The sequence below is a fragment of the Echinops telfairi genome, unplaced genomic scaffold (assembly GCF_000313985.2).
Source record: "Echinops telfairi isolate 266 unplaced genomic scaffold, ASM31398v2 ScPeMD7_4;HRSCAF=17, whole genome shotgun sequence".
In the NCBI taxonomy this organism is placed as follows: Eukaryota; Metazoa; Chordata; class Mammalia; order Afrosoricida; family Tenrecidae; genus Echinops; species Echinops telfairi.
In genome coordinates this window covers 1,293,771-1,309,284 of record NW_022103900.1, presented here as the reverse complement: position 1 = coordinate 1,309,284, position 15,514 = coordinate 1,293,771, and the positions used below count along the sequence as shown (strand labels likewise).

The 15,514-nt window shown below is 41.6% G+C and overlaps 1 protein-coding gene across 2 annotated transcripts in view; it reads left to right on the top strand.

The window, feature by feature from the left end:
- The window catches only part of MAP3K20 (mitogen-activated protein kinase kinase kinase 20), a 176,212-nt gene that overhangs the window by 74,496 nt on the left and 86,202 nt on the right, over positions 1 to 15,514 (top strand). For both annotated transcript variants that reach the window (XM_030888237.2, XM_004703734.2), the window contains exons 4-7: positions 4,704 to 4,805; positions 8,068 to 8,133; positions 12,139 to 12,167; positions 12,292 to 12,429. In XM_030888237.2, coding sequence (XP_030744097.1) covers positions 4,704 to 4,805; positions 8,068 to 8,133; positions 12,139 to 12,167; positions 12,292 to 12,429 — 335 coding nt within the window. The remainder of the gene's footprint in view (positions 1 to 4,703; positions 4,806 to 8,067; positions 8,134 to 12,138; positions 12,168 to 12,291; positions 12,430 to 15,514) is intronic.

The following is a 15,514-nucleotide window of genomic DNA, read 5'->3' as shown; positions in this document are numbered from 1 at the left end:
TAGAGGTCTAAATATAGGTATGTACATTTGTAAATACATTTATATATGATGATGGGGAAATAGATCTATGTACATATATTTATAGGTTTAGTACTAAGGAAGCAGATGGACATTGGGCCTCCACTCAAGTACTCCCTCAATGCAAGAACACTTTGTTCTATTAAACTGGCATTCCATGATGCTCACCTCCCCAACACGATCACTGAAGACAAAACAGGTACATAAGCAAATGTGGAGAAGAAAGCTGATGGTGCCTGGCTATCAAAATATATAGCATCTGGGGTCTTATAGGCTTAAAGATAAACAAGTGGCCATCTAGCTGAGAAGCAACAGAGCCCACATGGAAGAAGCACATCAGCCTGTGTGATCACGAGGTATTGATGGGATCAGGTATCAGGCATCAAAGAACAAATCATATCATTGTGAATGAGGGGGTGGGGGAGTGGAGACCCAAAGGCCATCTGTAGGCAACTGGACATCCCCTTACAGAAGGGTCGCGGGGAGGGTAGGAGCAAGTCAGGGTGCAGTATAGCAACGATGAAACAGACAACTTTCCTCTAGTTCTTTAATGCTTCTTTCCCCCCCTCCCCCCACACACACACACTTGTAATGCTTGTCCTGTCTTACATGTAAGAAGCATTAAAGGGGGATGGACAACAGAAAAGTGGGTGAAGGGAGACGTTGGACAGTGTAAGACATGACAAAATAATAATTTATAAATTATCAAGGGTTCATGAGGGAAGTGTGGTGGGGAGGGAGGGAGGGGAAAACGTGAAGCACTGATACCAAGGGCTCAAGTAGAAAGTGAATGTTTTGAGAATGATGATGGCAACAAATGTACAAATGTGCTTGACATGATGTATGTATGGATTGTGATAAGTTGTATGAGCCCCCAATAGAATGATTTTTAAAAGAAAAAAGAAGATAATGGATTTGGAAATGATGATGGCAACATATGTACAACTGTGCTTGATACAATTGAAGTATAAACTGTTATAAGAGCTTTAAGAGCCCCCAATAAATGATTTATTAAGATAAGTACATATATATATAAAGGTAATGGAATTTTTTTCATGAACTTTTAAAAACCATTTTTGTATTATCATACCTTCAGCAACACTAAGAATATCACCCAAATGATATTGACTTTTTAAAAGGAGGTATTAGAATGACATATTTTAAAATATTTATCTAACACAAAAGGAGGCAGTAAAGATGGAACAGAGGAGCAAGAAAATATATATACATGAAATGTGTAGAAAACAAATGACAAGTGTAAATCTATTGGCAATTGCATTAAATGTGAATGATCTAAACACCCTTTTGATATGATCAAAAGACAGATTGTCCAACTGAATAAAAAAGCAAGACTGATTTATACTGCCTACTGTATGTTGATAATATATTTTCTATAAGATACACCTTAGATCAAATACATAAATAGGTTGAAATATAAAGGCTAGAAAAAGACGTTCCATGCATACTGTAACAATGAGGTCAAGAAACTATATTAATCTCAAACAAAATAAACCTTAAGAAATATCAGTAGTGATAAGTAAATCTAATCATAATGTTAAAACATCAATACATGAGGACTATATAGCAATTATTAAGTGTTTTAATTCCTAACAATAGAACTGCAACATACAGAAAGCAAAAACTGATGGAATTTAAAAGAGAAATATGTACTTCAACAATAATTTATATCAATACATCATTCTCAGTACTTGATAGAATAGACAAAAAAAATCAGGAGAATGTAAGACTTAATCTATATTCTCAACTAACTCTAACTGGCATGTACAGAACACCCCAATCAACAAAAAAAATTTTAAGTTGTCATTGTACTGATTCTCACTCATGGCAACCCCATGTGTGAAAGAGTAGTGGTGTGTTCTATGTAGTTTCCCATGACTAATTTTTTTGGAAATAAATCATTAGGCCTCTCTTCTGAAGGCTTCTCCATTAAATGGAAGCCCAAACCTGTTAGCGATCAGCTAAGAGTTTTCACTGTGTGCACCACCCAACGGCTTTCCTACAAAGGGTGCACTTTTATTTCAAGCACACATGTAATAATCTTCAAGACACATCATAAAGTAATGCATGAAATAAATATCAATACATTTAAAAGGATTACAATCATACAGTGTGATATCCAGTAACAATAAAATTATATCAGCAAGCATCAACAGACAGGAATCTGGAAATTTCCCAGATATGTACAGATCACACATTACACTTTAAAATAAACAGAAAAAAATAACTTTAAATGTTTTAAAAAATATTTTGAAACTTTAAAACATTTTGAAGTGAAATAAAAAGATGATGCAACATATCAAAATTATCGAATGCAGGTAAAGCAGTGCTTAGAGGGAGATGTATAGCTTTAAATGTAGGACCAGAAATGAAGAAACTTTAAATCAACATGAACAAATTACAAAAGAAAAAAAAGAAAAAAATTAAAGCAAGCAAAGAAAAGGAAATGACAGGTTTACAAGTCTGATAGAGTGAACCCCCCAAATTATGGCTCTTAGGCATCTTCACAACTGCACCAGAAACCACCTATCAGCCAAACAGTAGGAAGACCTGTAAAGTGAACAGCAACGCCAGAGGAATGTACTCCTCCAAACCATCAAACCCTTTGAGACCAAAAGGGGAAACATTTGACCCCCAAATGTGCAAAGGGCAGGAAAGGGCAAGGAAGATGGGCTCATGGAAACTGGGAACCCAGGAAAACGTAGGGAGGGTACGGTTCCGTTTGAGGGCATTATAACTCCTGTCATGAAACAAAATGTTTATAAATTGTTGAATAGGTGAATAATTTTCGTCAGCATTGTAAACTTTGACCTAAACCACACTAATTTTTTTTTAAGTCTTCTAGGCTTCAAGACCCATCTTCTGGTCTTCGAAGAAGCCTCTGTAATTTACACAGTAATTGCTCTCATTAATTTGAGCAAAAACTATGGTCGGCTTTAAGAGCCTGTTGCACTATACCCATCATTATGCTGTTATCTACCGCTCTCTGGGCTGTGTGCAGTCTATCCTACTATCCTATTGGACATATTTCTTTGTTCCCTATCATGTTCCCTAGCATGACAGATCTGTAAGGTTACAAAGTTTGGTTTGTTCAGAGGTGGTAGGTTGGCCTGGTTGTTGTTTAGCCTCTGCCCAAAGGACTGACGGTGAGGCTCAGTGAGGCAGCATTCCCCTGCACATGAAGGAAGTGAGAACTGACGTACTAGTGATGGCCCCATGCTGTGATAAGAGCAGCCCAGGGTAGTTGTGGCCTCCTTTGGTTCCCCATTGCTTAACCTTTTGTGCCACCCTGGGATTCCTATTAGTCTTCAACGACAAGCAAATAGCAAAAACCACCATAAGCCACCACGAGAATTATTGCACCCGGATGGCTGCAATAAAAAAGGCAGACAGTACTAAGTGCTGGTCAGGATGCAGGGAACCTAATCCCACTTATATTTCTGATGTGGAGTCTACAGTGGTACTCTTTGGAAGGCATCTTGGCAGTGTCTCATAAAGTGAATCTTGAGTTTGCTATATGACTGAACAGTTCCAGTCTCAGGAATCTACCCAAGATAATGGAAACATGCTTTCACCAGAAGAAATATGTATAAACGAGTGTTCAGAGCAACATGATTCATAACCAGAGACAGGGGTGAGGGTGGAAGGGGGGCTACCCAAATAAAACTCCCTGCGCAGAGTTGATTCTGACTCATAGTGACCCTGTAGGACAGGGTAGAACTGCCTCTATGGGTTTCAGAAACTGTAACTCTTAACAGGAGTAGAAGGCGGCCTCTTTCTCCTGAGAAGTGGCTGGTGGTTTCGAACTACTGACCTTGGATTTAGCCACCCAATTCGTAAGCTCTTCAGCACCCAGGCTCTGGCAAGGGGAGGGGAGATCAAGCTGTCTATCCAACCGGCAAATGGACAAAAAGACAATATGGTAAATTCATGCAGTGGAATACTACTCAACTTGCTACAGCCTGGGTAAGCCTCAAAAACACCATCTGAACTGAAAGAAGCCAGATACAAAACACTCCATATTCTATTACTCCATTTATGTAATGTCCAGAAAAGGCAAATCCACCGAGAGAGAGAAAGCAAGGCTACAAAAAACTGGGTTAATCGTAACTAACCTGGCGTGAGGGAACTGTTTGGGGTGATGGAAATGTTCTCTAAAGAAAAAAAAAGTTGGCATTAAAAAAAATGTAATAAAGCCATTAAAGAATTATCTTGCTTTATTTGTCTTTTGTGCTTAATTTTGGAGGGACCAGCTTAACCCTGATGGGAGCGTGTATTTGCTACACTGTCATACAAACTCTGTGCTTTATGTATGTAACTCTATCTAATACGAATTGATAAAGAGACACCTGTTTACCTGCCTGCATTTGTTCCAAGCACACTCTTCCCATACTTCTTTGTGGCCCGGTTCCCTTTCACTGGCTTGTCATGTCCTCCTCAGGTCAGTCTTGCTGTTCCTGTGTTACTACTGGTGCTCTTGACTTTGACAAGCCGCTTGTCCAGGATGATGTGAGCTTTTGGCAACTACAGAGTGAAACAATTTCTGTATGCTTTTGATGTCTTCCGTTAAGTTCTTTTAACACCTTTCCCCGATGAAAATGAGTGGGATCTTATTTCTGAAATGCGACTTGGTTTTAATCCTTTGCTTCTCTTTCCTTTAAAAACAGAATATGCCTCTCTGGGGTCGCTCTATGATTACATTAACAGTAACAGAAGTGAAGAGATGGACATGGATCACATCATGACTTGGGCAACTGATGTAGCCAAAGGTAATAATGCTTCATTGTATTCTCAGGGAATTGGTAGGCACACTTCCCAAGCTGAGATGGAAACTATGTCAGGACATTTGCTATTCTGTATCTTTAGATGTTCCTCTTTTTTGTTTTGGTCTCAAAGCAGTAAGACTTCAGCAGCTCCCTGTACAGATAATAGCGTAGGTCATTGCCTTTCCATTTCTGCGTTCTTGCCCTCTTTTTCCTTATTTCTTTCTCCAAAATCAAGTTTCAACAAACTCTGCAAACGCCAGGACAGCCGCTTTGTCGTGTTTGGTGACTGTCATTGACTTGAATTACGGAAAGATCATGGTTTCTGCCGTCGGGCTGCAAATTCCTATTTAGACTCATTATCCAGAAATAAAAGATGATTTATTATAGGATCATTTTGTATATATAATAATATGCTAAAAATAGTAATTGCATGCCCAAAAAAATCCCTTTTCCTGCCAGCCAAAAGTAATTGAGATTTTATTTTATTTTTAGTATATAAACTTTGAAATCGTCCTTAGAAATAAAATTATTTTAATATGCAAAAATCCGTAAAATATTAGCTAACTAGATGCCCAGTTCTCTTCCCTCATAAATTCCTGCACGAACTGCTTTCTAAAGTAATTCAAATTCCATTTATTTTTATCCCTCCCCCCCATTTTCCTAACTCAACATTTCTGAATATTATTTATAAATAATTGTCAAAGCTGCTTTGGAAAGAACTTGATTTAAAATAATGAGTACTGAATGTTACATTTGTATTCTAACAACCCCTGGAAAGCATGTGTGTCCAAGTGTGACTGGGGCAATTACGGTAAATCCTTTGCGTTTTATGAAGCCACTTTCGCTACAAGCATCTGTTTGCAAAGAACGCATGAGGCTATGTAAGCACGTCGTGAGGGGCAGCTTTCCCTGGGGAGTCAAAGCCTTTGGAGAATTACCTGGTCTGCTTGTTTCAGATACGCCCAACAAAACTTTCAAGTAAAGAAAGTGGAAAAGAAATTTTTTTAAGTTGCATACTTAATGCTGTTGCTGGATGATAATTTATTATATTATGAGATCACCTTTAGGATGGTATAAAGAACCCTGGTGGCATGGCAGGTTAAGCATTGTTTTATATTTATATAGTTGAAGACAGTGTGCTTAACATTTTGGCTTCTGAAATCCTCTTTTGTCAACCGTTGTAGAAACTATGTTTCTATACCTTTGATATGAATTTAAAAGATTCTACCTGAAAATTTACTCAGAAATTGATTAGAAAGCAAGCGATCCTCATAAAATGTACAAAGTGCAGTCCCCGCTCTTGTTGGTGGACGCGACTGGTAGCAGCCCATGCACAACCAGCAAAGCCAGGCCAAGCAAGACCCTCCGTCTTTACAGGTGTTGCTGTGTGAAAGCCCATTGTTGCAGCCACCGCAGCCATCTCATTGAGAGTGCTCATTGTTTTCCCTGACTGTACCAAGCAGAATGTCTCTCTCCAGGTATCAGGTGCAGTTACAGCAGATCAAAGTTTTGCCGGCCTCACGTTTAAGGAGTGTTCTGGCTGCACTTCTCCTGGCAGTTCGGGTCTAGACCATATTCCTCACCAACACCACAATTCACCGACACGGCGTGTTCTTGGTTCTTCAGCCGTGCTCACTGTCCAGCGTTCACAGACATAGGAGACAATTAAAAAGTGCCACGCCTCGGTCCAGAAACACCTGAGTCCACAAGGCGACACCTTTGCTTTTAGACACTTTAAAAAAGAGAGATCTTTGCAGCTGATTTGCTCAGCGCAATACCTATGTTGTAGCAATTGAATTTTCCATTTGGCTGACGTAGAACTTCATATTAGAGAAGAGATTCCTTGATCCCAATTACACCTTGCTTAAGATCATTTGAAACTTTCTTTTTAATGCAGGGTATTTTAAATTTTGTAAAATTTTTTAACTGCTCTGAATTAAAATGGCGACTAAAGCTTCATTCAAATACAATGTGCAGAAAAAGAATTTATTATAGCTGTAGAAGTCAATGTAAACTATGGGCATACCTGGGAGATATAGTGGGTTTGGTTCCAGATCACTGCAATAACATAGGCCATGGGAATTTTAAAATTTCCCAGTACATGTTGGGCTGCTAACCACAAGATTAGCAGTTCAAGCCCACCAACCACTCCTTGAGAGAAAGAGGAGGTTTTCTGTTCCCATCGCGATTTCCAGCCTCAGAACCCCACCAGGATAGTTCTGCTTTGCTCTATAGGGTCGCTATGAGTAAAAGTGGACTTGATGGCAGTGGTTTTATTTTTTGTTTGTTTGAGGGCATATAAAAATTATATTTACACATTATTGTCCATTAAGTGTTCAAGAGCACTATGAAAAAGTGTGAAAGGTTGCGAGAATCACCACAATGTGTCACAGAGACACGAAGTGAGTGTGCACATGTGGGTGGATAGTTGGGAAAAGGCAACAAGAGACGTGCTCAATGCAAGGGCACCAAACACAAACCCTCACTTTGTTTTTTAAACAATTTTAAGGCATTCTGCAGAGACCAAAATTAGGTAGGCCAGCATGCGTCTTTTAACGCATAATCTTTTTTCCCCAAAGAACAAGAATCCAACTTTTGTGTACTTAATTAACTGGATGTGTAGCATAAATATGCTGGAGAGAATTTTTGGAGGGCATTTAAACATAGACTTCCTCAAAGCCTTATCATTGTAGAAAAGAAGACAATATTTTGTAAGGATGATGTGTTAGTGATCCGAAGATCATAACATTTGTGAATAACCAGTGAACCCACCTAATCCCCCAGTGCCTACTTCACAGGGCTTATTTGAAACGAGTATAAGAAGATAAACCAGGCTGCACCCGCTCACCACACAGATCCAGTTGGAAACTGATAAAGGCCGTGGTCAGAAACTCGGCTAATTTAGAAGGCAGTTGGTAGTGGAATATCTTAGTCACGTGTGGGGACTTAACTTCTCCGGGCTCAGGAGCTGTTTTCACTGCAGACTCCAGAAAAGTAAGGTGCCTTTATTGGTTACTGTCAGAAGTTAGCTAGCTTTGCCCTCAATCACATGAAAGCACACACGTTTTACTTAGCACATTAATGTAAGAAATACCCTGCCACCGTTTCATCACTCACGGAAGAACAGAACACACGAATTTCGTTTCTACTGTCCAATTCTTTGCAGACACAAGAAAGACACATGGATGCTTAAATTGGAATGGTAATAGGGGTGGAATGTTGGGAAACAATACTAACGGGCCTTTCTTCCTTCTTGAATGAAAAGGAATGCACTACTTACATATGGAGGCTCCGGTCAAGGTCATTCACAGAGACCTCAAGTCCAGAAATGGTAACGTAGACTTACATTTCTATTGTCCCCGTGTCAGTACAAATCCGTGTACAGAGAGAAAAACCAGACTTTGCCGCAGAGCTTGTGTACCTTTTCTGTTTTGACCCATCACTGATCCCACGAAACTCTTGGTGTGTCAAGCTCCCAGTTCTCGACGTGATGTGAGGGTGCGTAGTCTTTCACTGCCATGTAGTGCACAGACGGTCCGTCCCAGATGTTTACTCTTTTCTACGATTGAACAATGTGAGGGTGAATACCAGTCGACCAAGTTTTCAACCCCTACTTCATTATCCCCCTAGAATCATTCCCTACAGGAAGTCTTGCTCAATCAAAATGTGCAGCCATGAATTTTTAGGGTTTTCACTATTTTCCCCCCAACAGACTCATTGGCATTTAATTCACACTTCATTACCACTCAATGAATAGTTCAGTCGCATAAAGAAGAGTTGTACAATTGAGCACTTTTTAGACAGTTCTCTGTGTTTGCGATGTGAATTCTGCCCTTGTTCCTGCTGAATGATTTGGTGCAAACTGTGTCTGTCCGTCAGGCCCACGTTACCTGGAGCAGGTCTGTGTTTGTGTGTATGTGATGGTCTGCGGGGTTAGGAGTCTGGACAGTAAACACATTCTGCTGCTTTCTCTCGTTTTTATTTTATACTTTGTGAAATTACTTAGGATCATATATTTTATAACATAGAGAGTGAGTATTTTAAGACGACTTTCAGAATTAGACATTACTTCCACTTAACAGAATGCAGAAGCATTCCATGATACCCCTTGAAAGTTCATGGACAGAGGCAGTAGGAAGAGTTAGTGGTCCAGCGCCAGCTAAGGTAAACATTGGAGCCTGCTCCTTTTTCTGAAATCTTGCTATCTTTTTCTAAGGGGTATATAAATAAGAAGGAGGAGAACCATTTATCTTTATGCAACCTTCAGATCGCTGCAGTTACAGTGGGTCTGTGGTAACAGTGCAGTCCTTAGAAGGGGTAGTGATGGCAAGTGGAGGAAGCGGTGCAGAGAGCAGCTGAGCCAGACTTACATCTGTCCTAGCCTGTGGAGTTTGCACGGCCCTGCTAGTCTGCGCTGGTCGGTGTTTCTTCTCGTCTTCCAGATCTTCACTGTTGTAGGGTACAAAAGCGACCCCATCGCAAATATAATTTAAGGAGAACACTTAGTAAGTCTTAAAAAAGACCAGGGCAGGCCCCATCGTCAGGATGAGGGAGGCCAGTAGCATAAGATCCAACTGGCGAAGCTCTGATCCATCCCTGATCCTTGGGCTTGTCTTGGGAGGAAGCTTCCTGGAACTAGACACTCTTGCTAACAGGAAGTCATTCAGTCAGCAATCTCGGGTCTGTTAGAAGGTCAGTTGATGACTTTTTAGTTGTCAGCTCATGCTCTGGATTTCAATCTGAGCATGTCATTTGACTTTGCTCTTATCAAGATACCTTCAATACCCCAAGGGGAAAAAATGATAAAATGATTAAGTTATGAGTTTTGTGTTTGCATCACCATAAAGACTATATAATTATAATGTCCCCATTTTAAAAAGCCTAATGTGTGCTGTCACTTAACAAGACAAACAGTAAAATAATAAAGACTTCACTTTTAGCAGTTTATTTTCCTTTATTTCCCTCCCTTGGGAGAGGCAACTGTAAACCTCATTTCTATGTTACACGCATATTTATTTATGTATTAAAAAATCATTTTATTGGGGCGCTGACAGCTCGTATAGCATTCCATACACCCATTGTGTCAAGCACGTGCTGGCATCACCATTTTCTAAACATTTGCATATTTATTTTTTATAAATATTAAGTCTTTGTTTTTTTAATGAGCACTTGTTAATCTTAGAATGAGTTAAAAGCTATAGATGTCTTTTCAAAATAACTTAACATAATACAGTATTATACTATATGAAGTATTGTATATGCATATACAAGAAAATGTCCTTAGCTTATTATTTACAACATCACATTTACCTTTAGGCTATTTCTACATATTAGGTTATGCAAAGATTAGTTTCATCACTTTCCAAAATCATCAGTAACAGCTAATAAGTACTGGTCATCTAGTATTTCCAAGGCATTGTGTCGCTTACAAAAGAAATACCAGGAATGGTTTTCTAGAGTTCCGCCCTTGACCTCCTCACCTCGGATGCTCTGCAGCCCTCAGCTCAGAGCAGTACCGCAGACGGTCTCTTCAACTTCAAAAGGAAAGTATCTCGGCATATTGAACATGTCCACATACATGTTCTATATGACTTAGAATGTACTGCACCCAAACTTGTCCTTTCACCTTCTCCCCCTACCTGGCCTCTCTCAGGGAGTGGCCGCTCCAGTCTCCCAAGCTAGAATCTAGTTTGAATCCAAAAGTGTTTGTTCTAGCCACCAGACTCTAATACCACCCCTCCTTTTCACTCATTAGTAATATTTCTTCAAGAAGTATTTCTTAAACACTCCCAGGTCCTATGCTGGGCTTTGAGAAAACAAAAAAGAATGCAAAGGTATGTTAATCTAGCATTACCACTCTAAGGGGAAACACTCACTGCCCGTCTAGACACCGTGGATCACTCTTCTTCACCCTTATTCCCAAGAGCTTGTAGCGGTGCACACCATCCTTTAGCTCAGGGTGAGGAGTGGCTGGCCCTGGGGTGGCATTAGGTCCCTGAAAGCATCAATACCAGCTAACGTCATGTGCTCCCCAAAGAGAAGCCACCCAGAAGCCATCACAGTAGGGGGGAGGTAACTAAATGCTTGACTAGTAGGGCCCTCGAATGATGTTTCAAATATCCAAGTGCCCTGTGGCACAGGAAATGGTCCCCATCCCTGTTTTAGCTGACTGTGCTGTTGACACGCACTGACACAACCTGTACGTGTGTGTCTGAGCCCCCTGCCCTCCTGCCATTTGCCACGGGCTTAGCATAGCATCCTCATCTCTCAGTAGGCCTAAACAACCTGCACAGCTATCTCCTCGCCTCCAGTTTGTTCCTCCGTAAGACGGTCTTCACAGGCAAATGTGATCTCTCCCTCCACGCAGGATCCTTGGCTCTCCTTGCCCTTTCTTCTGCTCCTGACTTCTGCGCAGCTTCTTCCTTCTACGTAGAAAAGGGCTTTTGTCCGCCAGCTGACTTCTTTTAGGTCACCACCATGTGTTTGCCAGGTCTTAGCATAAGTATAAATTCTTCCAGGAAACTCAGGAACCTTAGCTGCTCCTGCGCTTTGTGTCCGGCACGTTCCCTTTCTTTCCTCGGGAAGCTCATCCCACACCTCCTTGCCGAAAGCGGTTTCACCGGCTCGGCGTCAGACGACAAGCTTCCTCAGGACAGGGCTATACCAACCTGGCTCACTGGTCCCTTCCACAGCTTAGCCCATGACCTTGCACACAGTAGATGCTTGGCCATCACTTGATAAGTGGATGAAAGTATGACAGAGTGAATGAATAAATGTGAACTCAAACAAGGAATTCTTTTTATAATCATTTTATTAGGGGCTCATACAACTCTTATCACAATCCCTACATACATCAATTATGTAAAGCGCATTTATACACTCATTGCCCTCATCATTCTCAAAACATTTCCTCTCCACTTAAGCCCCCAGCATTAGGTCCTCATTTCCAATGAGCAGAAAACCATAGAAGCCCCAAAAACACTGTTGTCGTGAGCTAATGATGCTCTTGGCCTCCTCAGTGTCACCCGGACAGACCAGTAGAGAGCCTGGGTAAAACGGTGGTTCTCATGACAATGGCAGATCGGTGCCCCCCCTTTTTTAAAAAACAGGACAATCTGCGGCTCAGGGAATGAAGTTATTATTTTTGTTTTTGCACCCTTGTATAAAATCCCAAATGCCAGAAATGCTTTGATTTCTACTTTTCCTTTTGCCAAACTGAGCTCAGACTAAAGCTTTGCCCTTGTTTTTGCTCTTATCTTGATCAGGCGCTGGCATTTCAAACAAATTTGATGATTTTGCCGTAATGTCTCTCTCTCTCCCGCCTTTTGTTTTTCAGTCGTGATAGCTGGCGATGGAGTGCTAAAGGTAGGGCTACTTCTTTTCACTTAAAAAAAGTCTGTGTGGGGCCATTGTCGATGCGGACTCTGGGGCCTGACAAGTCCGCGGTCCGCTGACAGATAGCAAGTGGAGCCTGTTTCTCTTTTCCCAGATCTGTGATTTCGGCGCCTCTCGGTTTCACAACCACACGACACACATGTCCTTGGTGGGGACTTTCCCGTGGATGGCTCCCGAAGTGATCCAGAGCCTCCCCGTGTCTGAAACTTGCGACACGTATTCCTATGGCGTGGTGAGTTCATTTCTCTCTTCCGGTGGCCCAGAGGCAGGCGAAAGGTAGCCACTGTCAGGAAAGCGTCACACGGCTCTGAGCCCTGAGCGGTGAGCGCAGATTTCCGGAAGACCCTGTTTCTGGTGGAAGGCCTGGGGTGGTGGCCGTCACATTTCTAAATGCTGCTGATGGACTCACAGTTGCTGAAATAAGTACTGTGATGTCCTCTGCTCTCCCATGACCACACTGTTCGTGGAGTTCTGGGGTGATTTTAAAACATGTCTAGAAAATTCTTCCGTGTGCCTCCTTCCCAAAGTGGAGCCTAAGTGTCCCCCTTAGAGTGTGAAGAGGCAGGTCATTCTTCGGTGAGAAGGTATACCGACAGCAGTAGAAAGGAAGAAGGTGAGAGAGCAGGGGTGTTTCTTTGGTGGAAGAAGACATTCATTTGCTGTCTTTTTAAAAAACTCGTTTTATTGGGGGCTCTTATAGCTCTTATAACATTCCATACATCCATTGTATCAAGCATATTTGTACATAGGTTGCCCTCATCATTTCCAAAACATTTTCTACTTGAGCCCTTGATATAAGCTCCTCTTTTATCCCCTCCCTCCCCTCCCCTCCCACCCTCATGAATTATTATTATTTTGTATCTTACACTGTTCATTTGTTGTCTTTTTGAGGGATCAGTTGTTTATTCCCCCCCCCAAAAGCTGTATGTTCTTTAAAAACTCCAGTATTGTATTTGAAACTCCCTATCTGTGTCTCATCTCCCAACCGAAGTCCTCTCTACTTTATACTGTTACTTCTTCCAGGGAAATCTGCACAGTGACAGGGAAGGAACCTAGTGGGGGTCCCAATCACTGTCTCCCTTCTTCCTGAACGCTTGTGCTTTCTGCCTGAAGGCACGAAAAGAGACCAGCATTGCTGAATGCGTTCCTTTTTCTTTACAGTTAACCACCCTCCAGGTGTTTTAGGCTTGTTCCAACCCACTAATTTTTTTTCTAAGTCATAACATCTTGTAGACAGCCAATGAATATAATAGGCAGGAATTTTGTTGGCTGTTGAAAAATTTACTTCACCAATGAGATACATGAGGAGGCTTCAAAAAGTTTGTGGAAAAATTGGAACTAAAAGAAAATGGAATTTTCCCACCAACTATGTGAAGCGCCCCCTGTATGTTTTTGGCTAAGGGCTAGAATTGTATAGGTTGGAAGACAACAGTGGCATTAGGCCACGTGCCTAATTTCCCTGGATTCTGGGTGTCTCTAAGAATGAAGGCTACAAGCTTTTTCAGCTGGGGATCAAGTCATTCTTATTCAAAGAAGGATAAAAAACTTAGAAGAGACTAGATTCTAAAACTTAGCTCCTCTGTCAAAGTTATTACATTTCAACTATACTATGTATCAACTCATATATTTATATACTTCTTTATAAATTATTTGCTGGAATGTGGTGAAAAAAGCTGATGGTGTCCAGCTATCAAAAGATATAGCGTCCAGGGTCTTAAAGGCTTGAAGGTAAACAAGCGGCCATCTAGCTGAGAAGCAACAAAGCCCACATGGAAGCAGCACACCAGCCTATGTAACCACGAGGTGTCGTCAATGGGATCAGGTATCAGGCATCAAAGAACAAAATAGCATGTCATTGTGAATGAAGGGGAGTGCAGAGTGGAGACCCAAAGCCCATCTGTAGGCAACTGGACATTCCCTTACAGAAGGGTCGCGGGGAGGAGACGAGCCAGTTAGGGTGCAGTATAGCACCGATGAAACATACAACTTTCCTCTAGTCCCAAATGCTTCCTTTCCCCACTATCATGTTCCCAATTCTACCTTACAAATCCGGCTAGAAAAGAGGATGTACACTGGTACAGATAGGAACTGGAGACACGGAATCCAGGACAGATAAACCCCTCAGGATCAACAATGAGAGTAGCAATACCAGGAATGGAAGGTAGGGGAGAAAAGGGGAACTGATCACAACAATCTACGTATAACCCCCTCCCTGGGGGATGGACAACAGAAAGGTGGGTGAAGGGAGACATCGGACAGTGTAAGACATGACAAAATAATAATAATTTATAAATTATCAAGGGTTCGTGAAGATGGAAGGGTGGGGGAGGGAGGGAGAAAAAGCGAGGAGCTGATACCAAGGGCTCACGTAGAAAGAAAATGTTTTGAGAATGATGATGGCAACAATTGTACAAATGTGCTTGAGAGTTGTATGAGCCCCCAATGAAATTATTTTTTAAAAAAAATAAATCATTTGCTGGAAACTCTGAAAAGTGGAGCACTTGTTGGGATGTGGGCTATTTTGTGAGAGTGCTTTCTCTGTCTGGGTTATTTTCCATCATCCTTCTGTGTCTGCGTTGATGGGTCCCCGAGTAGTACACTGGATAACTGGAAATGCAAAGGCGGCCGTAAGAGTCAGGGCAAAGCAGCTCCTGTCCCCAGCCGCCTGCCAGCTCGGCTCTCCAGAGGCAGCTTCACGCACAGCTTTCCACTCCCTGGAGCAGGTGGACCCCCATCTCCTGAAGTCACAAACTCTTGTTGCTAACGTGCTAAGTCTTTAGGGTTGGAAATTGTCCATTCACTTTCTACTTGGATGAAGATGTGAGTCTTTACTTCCTTGCCTCACATTCTCAATCCTATTTCATCACAATTTTAGGTTGATGTATTGCCTCTCCGTTATGATGACTGTATCCATATTGTTCACAGAGGCTTGTAATTCAGTAGGAACAAGGCTTCCTGTCTTGTAAGTTTTTTTTTCTATAGTGAATGGCAAACTTAATCTTCGCTTGCTTAGTTGTTTTACAGTTTGCACACTTATGTCATATGAAATCTTTGCCAAATCCTCTTTCACGCCTATGTTTTCTTCTAGAATTTATAGGTTTAACTTCATGCATGTAGACCTATACTCCATCTTAAAGATTTTGGGGGTGGGGGTGGATCGGACATTGCTGAAAATCAATAGATTGTATATGTGCCGGTCTCTTTCTGGGCTGTGTTCTGTGTCGGTGTGCCAAGTTCATTCCCAAACTGACCGTCAAAGCTGAGGGCCCACCGTCACTTCTGGCAAATACCTCGTTCCCTCGTGCCCCTTTCTCTGT